At 40.1% G+C, this 20,186-nt stretch overlaps 1 protein-coding gene across 2 annotated transcripts; it reads right to left on the bottom strand.

Moving 5' to 3' along the window:
- Nucleotides 1-1,508: 1,508 nt before the first annotated feature.
- On the bottom strand, nucleotides 1,509-18,960 carry LOC137286369 (organic cation transporter protein-like). Of its 2 annotated transcripts, none has more exons than XM_067818182.1 (11): nucleotides 18,927-18,960; nucleotides 17,046-17,196; nucleotides 15,933-16,167; nucleotides 15,113-15,216; nucleotides 14,407-14,561; nucleotides 13,009-13,177; nucleotides 7,068-7,280; nucleotides 5,062-5,288; nucleotides 4,378-4,559; nucleotides 3,578-3,729; nucleotides 1,509-3,230 (listed from the first exon to the last, which is right to left on the bottom strand). In XM_067818182.1, the coding sequence occupies exons 2-11, from the start codon at nucleotides 17,186-17,188 to the stop codon at nucleotides 3,119-3,121; spliced, it is 1,692 nt and encodes a 563-aa protein (XP_067674283.1). In that variant the 5' UTR covers nucleotides 17,189-17,196; nucleotides 18,927-18,960; the 3' UTR covers nucleotides 1,509-3,118. The 2 variants fall into 2 exon arrangements, with proteins under 2 accessions (XP_067674283.1, XP_067674284.1); XM_067818183.1 differs by lacking the exon at nucleotides 18,927-18,960 and adding an exon at nucleotides 17,497-17,826.
- Between the last annotated feature and the right edge of the window lie 1,226 nt (nucleotides 18,961-20,186).

Below are 20,186 nucleotides of genomic sequence, written 5' to 3'. Positions count from 1 at the left end.
TGCCATGACATTGAAATGAATGAAAAACCGAATGCAATCGACAACCTGCGCTTGTAAACACCCCAGGGAAAAAGTGCATTTTTCGAAAGTTGAGGTTAAAGCAATGCACGTGCGCTGTGCAAGCTTCACGCGCGTCATATCAACCCATGAAAAGCTCATGCTGTATGTCAATACATCAAAATTGAATAATCAGTCATCAAAATTACTTCGTTAAACTTTGTTAAGTTTTTATGTGTCTTTGAATTTGGTGTTGCTTAATTAATTTCCATATGTATACATCGCAAAGTGGAGACAGATTTGTGGTTAGAAGTAGATTGATTTCTGTCGACCACCTTTAAGTAATGTGCTGGATTTTTTTGGTGCATCTTTTGGAACGGAATCTAGGATATAGCTCTATCCTTACAACAAGATGTGCACTCTCAACATTCATTGTACTAGATAATACCCCATGTGGAAGTCACCCGTCTGTCTGCAGATTTCTTAAAGGTGTATTTCAACCTCATCCACAAAAACCTAAGTATACAGATATATGAGACGTTAAAGGTGTGTTCGTATTTCTCAGACGTTTATCTCCTTTGGAAGAATTAAGCCTGAAGGACTTGACATTGAAACTAGTACTTTTAATTTCATTGACTTCTGCCCAGAGAGGGCAACCTTTGCATTTACTTGACATTACTAACATGTCGAGCACTGAGTCTTCATATACATTTCATTTATCGAAGCTGGTCAAGCAGTCCAGACCAGGTAGATTACCTAAACCTTTAGTGTTGAATGATTACCCAGAGAACAGGAATCTTTGTGTTGTGACTGTATTGAAACATTATCTAGAGAGGACTGCTGTTTTGAGAGATGGAGAGTCTCATCTATTTGTGTCTTACATTACAAGGCTCCATCAAGAGATACAATTTCTCGCTGGACTAAGACTGGGTTATCTAAATCAGGTATTGACACTCGTATCTTCTCCGCTCACGACATCAGCGGCGACATCTGCAGCTTTATGTGCATCAGCACCAATAGCTGAGATTGAGTAAAGCTGACTGGTTTTATAGCAAGCCTGTGGTCAAGGGGAGACAATTCGCTGATGCCATCCTCAACTCTGTAACCGAGCATCTTGATGTTGACTGATTGTGTATGATATGGCAGTTATTAATTACGGTCAAGTTACCGTATTGATTAATCGGTGCTGCATGGATTAGTTCTGTGAGTAATTACTGCAATCTCTATGACACATTGTTGTCAATTACCTGTTGAATAAAGGTCCTGACTCGCGCAGGCGTAATGGCAATCTCTCACATAATCTCTCCAATACTAAGATTAGCTGATAGAACCACAGTCGAACTTCAACTTCCAGGTAAGTGTCGTTTAACATTAAGATTATAGACAAAAAAGTAGGAGAGAATGACCACTTCAAAATTCACTAGCCAGTCGGTCCGGTGACAGTATCCCGACTGAATATGTACTAGCCATGGACTAGCCGTTTACATACTCGACATACGACTGGACACGACTTTACAAAATTTTATTTATTTATGGATGAAGTTACAATCTCTAAGTATCATGATAAAATGAAATACTGCTCGCTTTCTGGGTATCTCTTTGCGACATGCATTGTCAAACAATCTCTAAGTATCATGATAAAATGAAATACTGCTCGCTTTCTGGGTATCTCTTTGCGACATGCATTGTCAAACAATCTCTAAGTATCATGATAAAATGCAAAACTGCTCGCTTTCTGGGTATCTCTTTGCGACATGCATTGTCAAACAATCTCCAAGTATCATGATAAAATGCAATACTGCTCGCTTTCTGGGTATCTCTTTGCGACATGCATTGTCAAACAATCTCCAAGTATCATGATAAAATGCAATACTGCTCGCTTTCTGGGTATCTCTTTGCGACATGCATTGTCAAACAATCTCCAAGTATCATGATAAAATGCAATACTGCTCGCTTTCTGGGTATCTCTTTGCGACATGCATTGTCAAACAATCTCCAAGTATCATGATAAAATGCAAAACTGCTCGCTTTCTGGGTATCTCTTTGCGACATGCATTGGGACATGTGTCTCCTTTCGTTCCATGGCATGCCAAAGATGAAACAAATGTACCTAAGCGTATATTCTGTAACCACTGAAATAGGACTTAAGAGAGTTTGGAGCTCCTCTCTTACGCTTAAGACAAACATCGTGTTTATGCATGTTACAATAGTTGACAACATCAGAAGAAAAACAGTTATATAAACAATATTTATATATTGGAAAATGATATAATCTGCTGATCAATATATATTTAGTAATGTGTAAATACAAGCGACAGTACATGAATGGAATCATGGGTATAGTGATAATTGTGAACTATGTACATCATGGTTTACTGACCTATCTTTGGTGTTAGGAGGGATAAACACGTATACATACTGCAGCATTAGGACACGACGCACACGTTACAAATCAAGCAAACCCAAGTTCTCCACAACGTTTATAATGCCTATCAAAGAAATGCTAAAACTATACGATGGTTGAACTCATAAAGCATAATAACAATTATCATCACATGCGTCAGCCATCCTAGTGTTCTCTGACAATTAACACAAGGTAAACTTATGATGTTTATGGCCTCTTCAGAAAATGTGCTGAAAATTAACAAAATCCTATACATATTTCTATATTGGGCAGTTATGCATATCAAAATTAATATATACAAATGTAACATTTGTTTAAAAGTTTGATGATTACAGGTGCACTGTTTCTTGAAGAACCGGTGCTGGTTTACCTGTACTTCTGTGTATCGTGGGACAACACTGTGAAATAGCACAGCAACATTTGCTGCTGAGGATTGCAGCAAGTGAGCGACTTATTTGGTCTCACCGACGAAGACCGCGTTTGACGTACGAGGAAACAGACACAACATCTGGTTGATAACGTCTTTTGAGTTTATACATTCTGGATGCAGTACGGATGCGACCAGGCGAACACTGAGGTGGTAGTTATTACAAATATACTTTGCAAGAATGCATAAAATAAACTTTGACGTTGACGTTGACGTTGACACAACATCATGATCGATGAAGGTATACATATCCATCACGTTTTAGTCACGTTGGCCTGTCTACAAACTGTCTATACTCTAGCTTTAGTGGATGCGACACGTCCATTTGGTTGTAGATCCACCAATTCCACCCCATTAGATCGGATATAGTCAGCTCGGGTAATCTCAGGTCTTCGACCTCTCCTGAAATCAGACCAAAACTGTCTTAACTTGAGAAAGATAACAGACTGTGTTGGAATATAGAAGGGATCTTTTATGTACAGAAACAGTACTCTACCAAGGGAGTTTAGGTTACGGTTTATCTAGTGTATCCAGGAATGTCATCTTATCGTGGAACGATAAGCTTGAAGACACACAAGACTGAGATGTTCGTCAGTTAGGTGATAAACATGGGCGTGCTCGTGGTTCTCATAAACGCTTAGATATCCAGTAGTACGTTTCTGGAAAGGCATGGGGACAGAACCCTGCGCCGTTTAAACGACAGGATCTCCCTGTGTTTCAAGTCACTTTTATAACACATCACATCTTACCTTTTCATTTGCCTAGCATCGTCTATCGTATCGGGGAGTGGATTGTTGAGAGTTTCAGGCAATGACAGCGCTGCCAGTCCGGCCACTGCCATTGACGTGCCAAATATGATCAGTGGAACAGCCCGGCCAAAGTCTCCTGTTATTACGAGAGCCTGTGAAATATACGTTAGAGTTATCTTCCTTCCACCGATTCGCAAAAACATCGGTAATTTCCGTACGTCATGAGTGATCCAATGTTTTTGAGATAGGCAAGTACTACCACGGAGTACCGAATCAGTTGCTGTTGGCAGCGGGGCACATTGAAATGTACCTCGCTTGTGTGTGGAGTACAATGAAGATAATAAAAAAAGCGCTTTTATGTGTAACGGCATTTATGGGTGATGTAAGATGATATACCTTATATATGGACAAATACTTTTATGTAAGATATGACTTTGTCTTGAAGTAACATGTACAGCTTGACGACTTTGTAAACTTTCGTTAGTCATCAGTTGTGTCGAACCCAGGATACATCGAAGGCACTGTGTAGGTCCATAGGACATAAAGCGTTTAAGTGCATCACTAACCAGAACTAGAGTAAACTTGAAATAACTGAATACTGTTAGCTTGGTTCAAAGTTACCGCACAACTGATGTAACAAGATATCCCTTTCAAAATTAATATCTTAGTGCTAAAAATGAGACATCTTAAATTGCAGATCTTTAAATAAGTAAAATCATTCAGTACACACAACATGTGCTGTTTTGTAAAAGGCATTTTCTAGTGACAACATAATTGTCGAGCACAACATAAATACGCACCAGGTTAGCTATATAAGGTGAAATAGTTCCCCCAACCCTTGCACATATGTTAGAGGCTGCCAGAGCTGAGTTTCTGATGACAGTGGGGAACAGCTCTGAAGAGTATAACCAGATAACGTCGAAACTGGCCACTGCAAACCCCCTACCAGTCAAAGCTAGGGTAATGGTCAGCCAGTTGAGAGCTGGGGAGGAAGAGTACGTACATTATTACTTGGGTATTTAGTTCTAATAGTGGATATAGATTCCAGTAATAATTGACTCTTCCGTGGTTTCGCTAAGATACGTTTGCTACGAATGGAATATTAGTGTTTCGATTCCCTTGCCTCGTATGACCGAACTACTTTTAAAATATGTTTTAAAAAATTTGTCTTGCATTGATTGATGCCCAGTTTTCAGGTCAAAATACAAGACTTTTTCGACATGACATTTACATGCCTTTGAAACAGATGTGTGACGATACAGACATTTCACGAAACTATCGCGATATCTTGGAACGATACGATTCGATGCCTATCATGATATGCTAATTCTAGTAATTTTCTTTAAAACAATGTATTTTGAGAGCAAGTAATACTGAACATTTTGACATAACCGTCAATTTCTAGTAATACACATATGTCGATATATTTACTTGCAGATAAAGTACCACGATTATCTATTCTAGGATATATACTGATTCCTTACATCCCCCTCCATACACCACAGGCAGGAGGGTCGCTGTGCAGCACACACCACCAAGGATCATACAGGTGCAGTGCAATGACTTTCTGCCAATACGGTCGAGGAGCAGAAGACAGGCAATATGGCCGACCAGCTCCGCGGCTGCGGTGATGAATAAATTCGTGTAGACACTCCCACCAAGACTGGCCACATTTAAACCCAGGCCATAGAAGCCGAGGCTGACCACGAACCTGAAAGATGAAATAATTCAATGAGGTACTTGTAATACACAAAAGCGAGAAAATTAGAATCTGACTGTTGTATGATTCCTATTTTTATTATAAAGATCACGCGTTTATGAAGCACACATAAATAGTGAAAAAACTAGGTGTTTCCAGAAAGGACAAGGTATTCCGCCCTACCAATGGCCAGGTCCCAAACACAAGTACGTTTTTACCCCATGTTGTGATCACATAGCAAAAGGTTTTGCCAGCATCTACCTGCGTGCGGCCACAGGGTTGCGTCCCTTCACAAAATTGCATGATCCGGTGATCGTGGGTTCGAATCCTAAATTGGTGTGGATTTGGTAATACCACAGTATGACAAATCAGCTTCTTCATAATTCATTTTTGATTATTATTTATTTAACGTTAGGGGGCCATTCGTAACTACAGCTTGTTCCGTTCGACCTGATCAAGTGAATACTAGTAATGGACTGCGTGACCGCGCCACAATTGGTTGGGTCAGTAGGTGTGAACGGGTGCTCCTTTCTCACTTGATTGTCAACATGTCCGAAAAGCCGAGACAAGGTCGCCGTTTGACATCTTAGTGTAGAGAAATCGTCAGCAATGTCCTAACTGTCTTTTAAGAAAGCTACAGATGGTAGTGAGTGATATCGAGAGTGAATCGTATTGTGAAAGTACCTGAAACCTTTACGTTGTAAATGCTAGTAAGTCAAACTGATAGCATATGAGTATATAAAAACATCAATTAAAAGATGCCATGCTTATGTAGAGTAACTTAATTCTGTCCGTGCCCTCCAAGAAGACCAGTTCCCATGTGCTACGCCATTATTACCAAGAACCGTGACATGCCAGTCTGAGTAAAATGTGAAATGAGGTAAGATAGTTACGTTGCGATTTACGATTTTCATTATTCTTGATTGTAAAATTATTTGGTTACCGGTATTTGATAATGACATATGAAACTTACTTAAAGCGACCTCCGCGTTGCATTATGAACTAACTGTTGTATTCTAGTTGTAGTCATGTCTGGACATTCATTCCTAGGAAATAGCTCATGACCATTTTCACCTCCGTGGCCGTTTGCGGTCAGACAAAGCGCAGTTGTGAACATGGCCCTGAGAGGGGTACGAGTCGCCTTCCGGCTTGCCGGAATGATATGAGTAGTTACGAATGGCTAGGGGAGGTGAACCCAAGAAACTAAAGTACGATTTAGGAGATAAACATCATGTGTTGGCCAAGTTACGGGCACGGGTATACATCTGGAACCGACGGCGTTAGCCGGAGGTTTCAAATGAAATGTTCCCGTGCTTCAAATACTCAATAACACACGGAAATTGACCAACACATGATGTTTATCGACATTGTAAACAAGAAAGTAAACCAAAGGGTTTTGCTGTCGGCACTCGTTTACATCGAGTACGGGTACAGCAGTGAAGAACCAGCTGGTTGTTTCAGCTGGTTCTCATGGTAGCATCTGGAGCTGCTCATTTGTGACGTCATTCTGACTTTACGTCACCATATGATTTGAATGATATCACCACTGCTGATGACACAACAAAACAATTGTTTGCGATGTTTCTACGTGGCAATACGCAGCGAATAGTGTCACAGTTTCCGGTAATCTAATACCATTTGATCATGTTTTTTCAACCATTCAGATTACAGAAGACAATGACTTTTGGTTTACAATTATGAATGAAACACATATCAATATAAGATGGAGTTTCCCCTACTATTTTCACATGTCCATAAATGTAGCATAAAGTGTTAACAATGTAAGCCTACCAGTTGAGAAAAATCACCAGGGAACGGATAACCAAGGTAGGACTTGTGAAAATATGACACAGTGGCTCCTCCGTCTTCTTCTCTAACATGCCTTGGCTGAATATGTTGGCGGGCAAGGTCGCCTTGTTGACCTTGGCGGCATGACGTAATATCCGGTCTGCTTCCCCAAACTTACGCTTACTAATCAACCAGCGTGGAGATTCCGGCATAAACCTGTAAGTGCATGTTTTAATAGTAATGATAATAGGTTCAATGTACGGATATATATTTGCAGGATTAAATCAACTCTGAGGTTTCGTTTGAAAGCTTAAGCGCACAATTTCCCGAGGCCATGCTGACAATCAATTTTCAACGACCAATCGTAGCCTAGTTGGTAAAACCTCCACGCTGGTAACTGAAGGGTGATGTCTGCCATACCAGACATCGGCACAATATATGGGAAGATGTCAATAATGTGATATTTTACGATCAAATTCAAAACATACACAAGTAAAATAATTCAAAGTCAGGGGCTATTCCGCAGAAAATCCGCGAGCAGTTCTGTAGAAAAGTCCCTGGATTTCTCGGAGAATGCCCTCGAAAGAGGTTTCCTAGGGAAACGAGAACCTAGCGACTGGAGTGTTTGCTCTTCGCAAAATGCGGTTAGACCGACAGAATCAAAAAGTTACAAGGAACGGGTCCAAAACACAACGAAAATAGGCGAGTTAAATACATCACGATTAACAAACCATTTCGTCGATTAAGGAGGGATGACAATATATGGATGGACTACTTCGTTATTGCCTCTCAAACAAGTCATTTCTTTGATTGTTTAACTTAAAGCGATCCTTTAACATTAGCCTTTAACATTTACTTGTCAAGGCAATATAAAATATTTTTCACTGGTTGATTTACCGTTCTAGATTTACACCACAGGGTTTAAGTAATTTGTCTGACATGCTTAACATATTGACGTATAGTGTGGTGTATCGTTTGAAAAAATATTGTGTCAGACTGAGACATATAAGTTGTGAACGTAAGCAATTCCTTCTTGATTAATATGAATAAGGATGAGAATCAGTGAACTGTTTGAGAGGCATTCTAGAAGTTGCTGAGATAAAGATGACAAGAATTTTTATGGATGATCAACTTCTTTATTGCAGGGTAGCGACGTTTCGGTATAGATTCTTATACCGTTTTCAAGCGTGTGGGGAATGGCAGGGGGAGTACATTATATATACAGGAGAGATGAGCATGTGATGACAATACAACAATAACAGGATTAACAATAACTATTTGAGGTAACAATACATTAGAGAAGTGTTGAGGTAAGCTGATTAAGGACTGAAGCCAGCGGGTGAGTTGACAGAAGCCAGAGTGAGATGAGTGGATTAATTGGTGGAAGCCAGGGTGAGTTGAGTGGATAAATTGAGACTGGGGGCCAGAGTGGGTTGATTAATTAGTGTTAATGATGCAGTTGAATGCCGGAGAGACAAAGACGCCTTGATCCCTGTTGATTGTTGGGTTGTGTCTGCGGATTTGTACTGCTTCAGCAAGTTTGCGTTGTTTGAAGTCATGTTTGTTGCTGGCAAGTGTTGTGACAGTGTCCCAGTTGATGTTGTGGTCAGGAAATTTGGTGATGTGTTCCGAAATGGCTGATTTTGTGTCACCTTTGTTTGTGGAGGTTTTGTGTTCTTTGATGCGTATGTTGAGTGGTCTGGATGTTTCCCCAATGTAGTTGCTGCCGCAGCTGCAGCTGATGTTGTAGATGACGCCTTTAGGGTGTTGTTGTTGTGTACTGTGTTTCCTACCGTTGGCCTTAATGATTGTTTTGAGGGGTGTTCCTGTTGTAAAGTAGGTGTCAATGCCTGCTTGTTGCTTGAGTAGGCGACTGATGTGGTGTGATGTTTTGCCGGTGTATGGTAGTGAGATGCGTATGGGAGCGGGATCAGGCTTGGTAGTAGTGGGTTTGGGAGGTGGGTTGACAGTGGAGTTAATGACACGGTTAACAAGTTGGGGAGGCAAAGCGGCTGTAGTCCTGAACACCAATGACTTCAACAAAATGGTCAGCAAGATCCTCGACGATGATACCACCTACCGCAAGATCAAGAAAGACCCCACACAGAAACTCCAGAGACAACACAAAGCCCACCTGAAACAACTACGTGACAACTATGAACTCTCGCATGAACTGCACCACAAACTTGCCGTGTCCCACCCTCAAGCTCCCTACGCACGAGCTACTGTGAAAATCCACAAGAACCCTCCTAAAGCCAGACTCCTTGTGTGTTCCAGAGACACAGTGTTTTATAACACTGCCCAGCACCTCACGAAAGTTTTGGCCCCTCTCGGCAAAACCGCGGACTCCTACATATCAGACTCTACTGACTTCTGTGAGAAACTCAAGACTGTTGAAAACCCTGGAAAAATCGTTAGTTATGATGTAGTGGACTTGTTCACCAGTGTTCCCATTAACGAAACCCTGCACATCCTCCGTAACCGCCTTGATAACCTCGACTCCCCTCTGGACACCAAACTCTCTACTGACTCCATCCTTCAGCTCATTACTAACTCCATCACCTCCACATACTTCACCTGGGGTGATGAACTCTATGAGCAAATCCATGGTCTGCCCATGGGATCCCCTCTCTCTCCCATCCTCTCTGAAATCTACATGACCTCCTTTGAGCACCAAGCCCTCAGTTCCTCACTAATTAAACCAACCTGCTGGTTCAGGAAGGTTGACGACACCTTTGTCATTCTGCCCCAAGCTAACGACCCCTCCGCTCTCCTTCAGCACCTTAACCAGCAACACCCCCGCATTCAGTTCACGTTTGAGACTGAAAGCAACTCACAACTCCCCTTCCTTGACGTTCTCGTCACCCGCACTACTGACAACACCATCCAAACCTCTGTCTATCGTAAACCCACTCACACTGACCAATACCTCCACTTTGACTCAAACCACTCACTCCGAACTAAAACGGGCATCATCTCTACCCTCACCCGCCGTGCCCTAAACCTATCCTCTGTCTCTCCTCAACCCGAACTAAACCATCTCAAGCATGTCTTCACTCAACTAAACTACCCTCCTCAACTTGTTAACCGTGTCATTAACTCCACTGTCAACCCACCTCCCAAACCCACTACTACCAAGCCTGATCCCGCTCCCATACGCATCTCACTACCATACACCGGCAAAACATCACACCACATCAGTCGCCTACTCAAGCAACAAGCAGGCATTGACACCTACTTTACAACAGGAACACCCCTCAAAACAATCATTAAGGCCAACGGTAGGAAACACAGTACACAACAACAACACCCTAAAGGCGTCATCTACAACATCAGCTGCAGCTGCGGCAGCAACTACATTGGGGAAACATCCAGACCACTCAACATACGCATCAAAGAACACAAAACCTCCACAAACAAAGGTGACACAAAATCAGCCATTTCGGAACACATCACCAAATTTCCTGACCACAACATCAACTGGGACACTGTCACAACACTTGCCAGCAACAAACATGACTTCAAACAACGCAAACTTGCTGAAGCAGTACAAATCCGCAGACACAACCCAACAATCAACAGGGATCAAGGCGTCTTTGTCTCTCCGGCATTCAACTGCATCATTAACACTAATTAATCAACCCACTCTGGCCCCCAGTCTCAATTTATCCACTCAACTCACCCTGGCTTCCACCAATTAATCCACTCATCTCACTCTGGCTTCTGTCAACTCACCCGCTGGCTTCAGTCCTTAATCAGCTTACCTCAACACTTCTCTAATGTATTGTTACCTCAAATAGTTATTGTTAATCCTGTTATTGTTGTATTGTCATCACATGCTCATCTCTCCTGTATATATAATGTACTCCCCCTGCCATTCCCCACACGCTTGAAAACGGTATAAGAATCTATACCGAAACGTCGCTACCCTGCAATAAAGAAGTTGATCATCCATAAAAATTCTTGTCATCTTTATGAGAATCAGTGGGTAAAACGTGTTCTTACTGCCATTTAGCCCCCATGGACACGATACTTGAAGCTCTCTCAGAGCTCTGATAGTCGCAAAATAATGTTAATCTATGGCACTTACGGCCATTTTAATAACAGGACAACTTAAAAATCTAGGACCTGATCTCCATTTAAACAGCGGAATTCGATTATAATGCTATCTCCTTAATAAAATTCAGTTTTGCCATATATTCCATCTTATCATTATCTATTACAATTGTCAAGTATGCACATAAATAGCAAATGATAGGGACAAATTAGAAATTCCAAAACCCTCTCAAAGTAATGTAGCAAATGCAGAATATTGGCAAGTCTCATAGAATAAGCATAATCCACTTGTATCACTCATTTGTATCTAACTTTGTTTATGTTGAACTTTATTTGAGGAACTGATAGACGTACGGGCTATTGCAGTCAACCAGATTAAGGGTGCATTTTAAAATCTTCGAATGAATAATGCATCACGTACACGCATGGGAATTTCAAAAGGATAACATACCACATTAATGCAAAGAATGAAATTTCTGGTTGCATTTAGATATCTCGAATGAATAATGCGCCACGTTACGCATGGACACTTTTTTCTGATTTCACGTAAAGGCAAGATGATAAAAAGTTGAACATTACATCACCTTAAAGCAAAAGAATCAGAAGAACACTGTGTTCTGTACTTAATATACAAGAAGCTTCATTAAGCTATAAGTAAACACCGTGTGTTGTACTTGATACACAAAAAGCTTCATTTAGCTATAAGTAAACACCGTGTACTGTACTTAATATACACGAAGCTTCATTTAGCTATAAGTAAACACCGTGTGCTGTATTTAATATACAAGAGAGTGAGTGAGTTTAGTTTTACGTCGCACTTAGCAATATTCCAGCTATATGGCGACGGTCTGTAAATAATCGAGTCTGGACCAGACAATCCAGTGATCAACAACATGAGCATCGATCTGCGCAATGGGGAACCGATGACATGTGTCAACCAAGTCAGCTAGTCTGACCACCCGATCCCGTTAGTCGCCTGTTACGACAAGCATAGTCACCTTTTATGGCAAGCATGGGTTGCTGAAGGGTCTAATATACAAGAAGCTTCATTTAGCTATAAGTAAACACCGTGTGCTGTACTTGATACACAAGAAGCTTCATTTAGCTCTAAGTAAAACTGTGTGCTGTACTTGATATACAAGAAGCTTCATTTAGCTATAAGTAGATACTCTGTGCTGTACTTGATATACAAGTAGCATCATTTAGCTATAAGTAAACACTGTGTCCTGTACTTGATATACAAGAAGCTTCATTTAGCTATAAGTAAACACCGTGTGCTGTACTTGATACACAAGAAGCTTCATTTAGCTCTAAGTAAAACTGTGTGCTGTACTTGATATACAAGAAGCTTCATTTAGCTATAAGTAGATACTCTGTGCTGTACTTGATATACAAGTAGCTTCATTTAGCTATAAGTAAACACTGTGTCCTGTACTTGCTATACAAGAAGCTTCATTTAGCTATAAGTAAACACTGTGTCCTGTACTTGATATACAAGAAGGTTCATTTAGCTATAAGTAAACACTGTGTGCTGTACTTGATATACAAGAAGGTTCATTTAGCTATAAGTAGATACTCTGTGCTGTACTTGATATACAAGTAGCAGCATTTAGCTATAAGTAAACACTGTGTCCTGTACTTGATATACAAGAAGCTTCATTCAGCTATAAGTAAACACTGTGTGCTGTACTTGATATACAGGTAGCATCATTGCGCTGTAAGTAAACACTGTGTTCTGTACTTGATACACAAGAAGCTTCATTTAGCTATAAGTAGATACTCTGTGCTGTACTTGATATACAAGCAGCAGCATTTAGCTATAAGTAAACACTGTGTGCTGTACTTGATATATAAGATGCTTCATTTAGCTGTAAGTAAACATAATTACCAGTAATATGACAAAAACAAAACTGTTGGCGTTGAAACAATCAGCTGCAGATGTCGCCAGTCTCGTACAAAGTATGCAATTGTTGTTGCCAGGAATACTCCAAACGTCCAGTATAGCTCACAGATGATGCCCGTCAATACTCTCTTTGATGGACCGACTAGTTCCACACCTGACAGTAGAAAGAGAAGTCTACCTTAATTAGGAAATTGTACAAATTTCGCTTCAGAATAGGTTCCCAGCGATCACTGTTTTGCTGAAGAGCCCATTGAACTCATAATCCGTTCGTAAGGCTCTGTGACCTGTTCATCATGTCCAAACCAATACCACAGATGGTTGTTGAGCTATATTGGCACCGAACACAGTTTTCAACTTTAGCCGCTGCGGGGTAGTAATCCAGATTTGAAACCTCTGAACACCAAACAAGGATATAATATTTCCCATCTTATTTCAAAATACATCAAAACATTGATGATACGAAATGTTAACTAATTTAAACACTGCTTTTAATGATGGGATTTTCCAACATCGATACTTGATTAGCTGTGTACATACTATTCATAATGGTTTCGTACGACGCAACATATTGTTTACATTAAACCTCTGATACAGTACTTATATCGATTAGTAGGAAATATACCGAAGGTATTTGTGGCATTGTTTCTAGCATACAGACACACGCGCATGCCTTACCTAGTGTAGAATGAATATACTTGGAACTGTTTTCTGTTTTGTGATAATCTAAACCGTCCATTACAGATGCAACGTATATGACTGAGCATTTTTGTCATGCAAGAATGGTAGTCCGTCGATAAGTTTGAATGCGAATTTGAACCCACAGTCATCTCTGCCCGGCATGAATATTTCAATGTTAAACATCACGGTCCAGTCTAGACCTATACGCAGGTTGTGGCTCCCTAGCTTGGTTAAAAACTGTATTTTTTATACGAAGCAATTAAATATGCAAGTACATTTCATGAAATATTACAAAACTGACCAAACGGTTCAGGCTGATGTTAAGTCACAATATTAAGAAATATGCCATGAAGACTCGCAGCAAAGCGTATGGATGTACAATTTGTGTGTCATGTAAACAAACCCTTTCGTCATCAAAATATGTAGTTAAAGTGTTCTGGACAGTTACTATAAGGCACTTGTTTTGGCTCTCACCAGGCACCCATAGCCGTTAGTGTCCTATCACTCTTGGCCAGATAACATCTACTTAATGGGTAACAAATGGGAGACGAATTTGTAACCCTTGGGGCGTTTTTTTTTAAAGTTTGGACCCCGGCCTTTAAGAGACATATCTCTGCACATGTAATTACAAATCACTGGTGTAATGTCAAGAAGGTTCCCTGACAGAACAGGTTTGGAAAGAAACTGCATGCATTGGGTTCCTACCTACGACAAAAGCGTTGCTCCAGACAGCGATACCGGACATGCCGATGATGAAGTAGAGAATGCCGATGATGGAGAAGCTAGGGCTGAAGGCCGTCACGATTGTTGACACTATGTGCAGCAAGACGGACACCATGAACATCTTCTTTCGTCCGATACTGAACATACATGATTTCAGTCTGAAGATTCCACGCATAGGTTAACGTATAAGATGCGCTCACTACTTATTATGCTTCAATCTGAAGATTGCACACACAATTTGGTGCACAAAATGCGTATAAGCCACAACTAACATAATGCTCACTTGATGTTGTAGTTCAGTCTCAGGATTCCACACACAATTTAATGCTCAGGATGAAAAGGGCCAAAACTAAGACGATTTTACAAGATGTTACGTGTCGGTCTGAAGACTCCACACACAATTTACTGGATAAGATGCATGTAAACCAAAAGTTCCATAATGTTCAGTAGATATTATATGTCAGTCGGAAGATTCCACCCACTATTTAGTGCAGAAAATGCGTGCAACCCAAACCTAATATAATGCTCACCAAATATAATGTTTCAGTCATTTTACACCACAAGATGCGTCAGTTCCCAAAACTAACATAATGCTCACAAGATTCAGACTTGAAATAGACATTACTCCGGAATGTGTAATCCTAGCTTTGAATTTGAAAAGAGTTTTTGTTAATTTGCAAGCACTTACAAATCCGACGGGGACACCAACAACACACTGCCCACCAGCGATCCCAGCATAAACATCATCTGAGCGTGCGACTTCGTCAGCTTCATGTCGCACACCCATCCAAACTGAAACACAATAACAACAGCCTGCCAAAATAAGGGCAACGCAACGTTCTTGTTATAAACAGGAGACAGCAGCAATACATGTGATACTCACAATTAAAATTGTATTATATCCTAAATAAATATCGCGATTCCTCATCTATTTCAGGTATAAGCATATTCTTCAACTGTAAAAACGTAGGTCAACTTCAGTTTAAATTTTACGATTGAAGAAACTGGGAGGTATATCGGAGCAAATATCTGCTGATAATAATGAATGTTTTGAGAGTGCACTTTCACTTAAATATGACCGTAGTTTTTTGTACATAAATCGCTAGTGAAAAATGATTGGTGTATGACGTGAAATTTGCGTGTGTACGAATTTCATTTTGAAACAAAGAAACTCGGACAGGAACAAATACTAACAACTCTGTGACAGTGTGTGATGCAAGCCGATTGTAAAAATAAACAGTCTACAATGATTTATCAACCTTCTTGAAAACCATCAAAATCAAGACTGACACTCCCTATACGTCCATGGGCTACTGGGTTGATCCCGAGCGTCCCATAAATTGTATTTAGAGGTGGCGAGTGCGCGAAATAATAGTGCGTTCTTAAGATGTCTGTCTTTGAAACGTTTGTTATCACTTATACTCCCTATCCAAAATGAATGTGCAGATTCTGCTGCTGTTTTAAGAAGTGGTTAGTTAAGGATGGTAGTCTTTTCAATGTGGCCAAACCTTTGTCACAACAGTTGAAGTGAACATATCGGTGTCGAAGACCCATTGTTCACATTTTCGTGTAGAATTTGGGTTAAACGGCTGTTCATCAGTTTCATTGATGACGTTTCGTATGAGACAGGAAGAGTAGACTTGTGTCCCGTCGGTAGCCAGAGGAATCGCAGCAAGAACTGCGCGTTCGTGTTGCTTCCCCTGAATGGCGTATGTATCGTTGTCCCAGTCAGGCAGAGCACACCTTGACAGAAGGAATGGTTAAGTACGTTGAGGGTTACACACTGTGCGATTAAACGAACGCTGTTATCTTGTAACATTTACCTTACCCGAGAAGGCGTATTACGTGTTCGGATATTTTGACCAAACTGGACAACAAGAGTTGAGTATCGTTCATAATATAATTGTTTCCCTATGGGTTTGGATATATCTGGATTAACTAATGTCTTGGTAATGAATTTTCTTTCGTACAGTTGATTAAAAATTCATCGGTAAATGAATTTTCTCAAAGCTGGAGTTCCACTTTGAATAATAGCCCTAAATAAGTGAGTTATAGAGAATATGTGTTCCTTTTTGAACCAAAACTATACCTGAATGTCAATTTAGAAAATAAGGTGCGCTCTATTTACAACAATTTTACATGGAATGTCTTGTCACCACGCTATAATGAAGGCAGGTAGCAATCAATAAAATGGTTTATGTTTTTATCCCATTTGCAACACCTCTGTAGAACATGAGTAGCATATGTCACTTGTACGATGAATAACTTTTCTTTCGAAATAATTTTGTGAATTCCCTTCTATCCATTCTAATCAAACGTGTACAGTATTACATCTAGCCATGCCAATATAAACGAAATACATATTTAGAAGATCTTCATTCGGATATTTTTGTTAACAAAAGTATATTTATGTCCATTGGTCCTTGGCCTCATTACAAATACAATCCTTTTGATTAAATGAGAAGACACTTATCAAAGAAGTTGCACACACAGTTACACACGCGCGCGAGCGTGCAAGCACACACATTTACACGCGCAAATGACAAAAAAGACACAAACACACACACAAATATACAAAAGAAACGGAAAGGAAACTTTCTCGTTTGCATATGCTGTTTTACCTGTGGTTAGGTACACCAAGCGTGAAGACTGTCAACATGGTCTGGATCCCGACGGACACCATAGGAATACATAACAGGAAGTAAAGCCTCTTCTGGTACGGACCAAAGTCGCCCAACAGCTTGACGATGGCATCATATCGCATCTTAGAATCTGAAACAAAACCTGTAATGCCTACATGGAACTTTTTAACCCGATTAGCTAGACTGTAAACAACTATGTCTGAGACAAGGATACGATTTCATTAGGATCGCAACTGGGTACGTTTATCACTCACAAAATTGCTATATGCCCAAATTAAGGGAAACGAAAAGTATGAAAGAACGTAGCTCTAAACACGAGCAAGAGTAACTGGAACGAAAAACTGCTAAATCACACATACAATTAGCATGCTGGAAACACAACTCCATTTTCGTAAAAGTTACTACATATTTGTTTGTGTTAGTAAATCACATCTGATATGCTCCACTTGCAAAACTTCAGGTAGGTAAATGGCAGGAGTTAGGTCATTGCCAAGTGGACGAGAACTTTGCGCTCATAACCATTCCCACGACGTCCATCACCACATTGTGGCCATTGCTAAAGTCTAACACTGGAGCCAGCCGGATCTGTATTATCACGTGAAAACCGCCTACGATTGTTTTCTTAATTGCGGAACACATGTACATTCCATGGGATGTGACACCATCCGTTGGTCCGTGTGATTAATTCATTTCAAAGATTTCAAAGGCAGCAGGTTGTATTCCGTTGAAAGTCTGCTCTTGACCAGTACATATGATACATGATTGCAAACAGATGCATACATTCACATGGACGTAAATTGTAATTCTACGCGGACGCTTTGTCTCTGAAAATCATGTATATATCAAGTAACAAATAACTCCTTTTAGTTTGAAAATGAGCCCCGGTGGGATGGGAGGTTCAGAGTATCGTCCATCTGTAATTAATCCACTCGTGCAGGGCAGTCTCAATTAAATACTGCAGTCAACAAAATTCAAATATAAGATCACGTGACCTAGCCCAGGTCTCCCATTCCGGGGAGAGTACTCATTTTATGTTGTTTCATTACAAAACATCGGTGTAGAAACACAGAAAATATCGAGGATGATATACGTCCTATAAGTGTTTCAATAAGTTTACCAAATTATTAATCACCGATACGAAATCATTTGTATTTAGATGTGTCGAACACTGAATTTATATTGGTATGTTCCAGTCACTACAGTTTATCAACAACATGTAGGTATCCTGAAGTAATGTTTACAAATCCGGATGATTGCGAGCTGGAACTGGTCTGTACCCACCTGTTTCCTGGCTTGTAGGTGACCTGGCCTCAAACCCTGACCGAGTGGACAATTTCACATAGTTTGAATCACTGAATTATTAAAGCTCATATATACATACATATAGATACAATATTGAAACATGTAGGAGAAGATCCGTTATAAGTTCGGAAACAACTTGTTGTATGCATGTATATATAATAATCCAAAACTGTTTAACCGTCGTCACGCTCAAGACCCATGAGTACACTGTGTGAAGCTTGTTTCTGGTGAACCCCGCCGTGATATTGCTGGAATATTGCTTATGATGAGGTAAAACTAAACGCACTCACTCACTGCAGTTACATTGCGTTATTCGTAGTCCCAAGAGCAATTGATCGTATGGGGCCATAAATGATGGCCTTTCAGCTCGTGTAGAGTATTCTGTAGTAAAATATTGTATGAAAACCACCACACATAGCATGTTCTCAATACGATAACACAGCGAAGCAAGAATATCTCATACTAGACATTGTGTGAAATAGCATCAGTTACGCCGCTTTTGTTTAAAATCATTATAGCATATGACAGTACACAAAGACTGAAGAAATCCACACTTACCGACTCAGGTACACCAGTTCACGGCCTGCTCTTCGACCTTACACAAACCTTATCCACAGATAGCGAATAATGCGCCCTAGTTTATTTAAGATAAATTTAAACGGTTGTTTTTTTTCGAAGGTTAGCTAAAGTTTAGGCGCCATAACGACTTGACCAGTTTGACCATGAATCAGTTTGACGGTTACCAAGTATGACATGGTTCGTAGATAACTGTTATTATTATAATATATATGTTATCAAAATATGTTGTCAATATGGTGCTGCACATATTGAAATAATGATTAATGAGTGTTCAGTTGTAAAACGAATGCTGAACTGTCGCGAATTGACATAACAGTCTTCCTATTATTCTGCTTGAGAGTAAGATAATACCATTTAGTTTGGGATAATAACTATTATGATTCAGGCAGGTGATGCGGTAGACCTGTTACTACGGGACGAGGTGAGTGTGTGAGTGAGTGAGTTAATATTTAACGTCACATCGGCAATATCTCAGCCATATCGTGACGAGAACATTTAACATTTAAATGGAATGTATGCATATTTTAAAAATCTGTCGACAAAGGACAGTAAATTAACTACAATATCACAGATGTACAGGTAAAACTAGCAATTTAATCTAAAGCAGTTTAGCTATAAGGGACAACACAGTATAAAAAAAGGCTCTAGATCACCAACAACTGAAGGCAGATCACCACACTGGGGACCATCCCCTCAGCCGCTGGCGATTGTAAGAAGTTTTAGCCAAAATTAAAATAACAAAAATACTACATTTAAAAACCCTAGTAAGTTTACTTTGACTTTGACCATTTGGGACCTACTTACCCTCACAGTAGGACAAAAAAATTTACAATACTTCAACCCCCATTAAAGGTACAACCACTAACAATTCAAGTTCCTAATCTAAACTGCCAATAATAAAAGTACATCTGTGTACAGAACATATTAATCGAAATTCATCCATGAAATCAATTTCGTTTAAAAAATGGGATGAGGTGATGTAGTGAGTGAGTTTAGTTTTACGCTACACTCAGCAATATTCCAATTACATCGGGGCGGTTTTCAAATAATCAGTAATAAGCTGTCTGCACCAGTAAATCCAGTGATCAACATCAGGGTCAACGATATACGCTATTGGCATACCATGACATGTGTCAATTCGATCCCGTTAGTCGTCACTTACGACAAGCATCGGTTGCTAACCCCGATCTTCACGGGCGTATAACGATAACGACCAAGGCTGCCATTTAAACAGAAACA

The sequence above is a fragment of the Haliotis asinina genome, chromosome 6 (assembly GCF_037392515.1).
Source record: "Haliotis asinina isolate JCU_RB_2024 chromosome 6, JCU_Hal_asi_v2, whole genome shotgun sequence".
In the NCBI taxonomy this organism is placed as follows: Eukaryota; Metazoa; Mollusca; class Gastropoda; order Lepetellida; family Haliotidae; genus Haliotis; species Haliotis asinina.
This window is presented reverse-complemented; position numbering and strand designations above follow the sequence as displayed.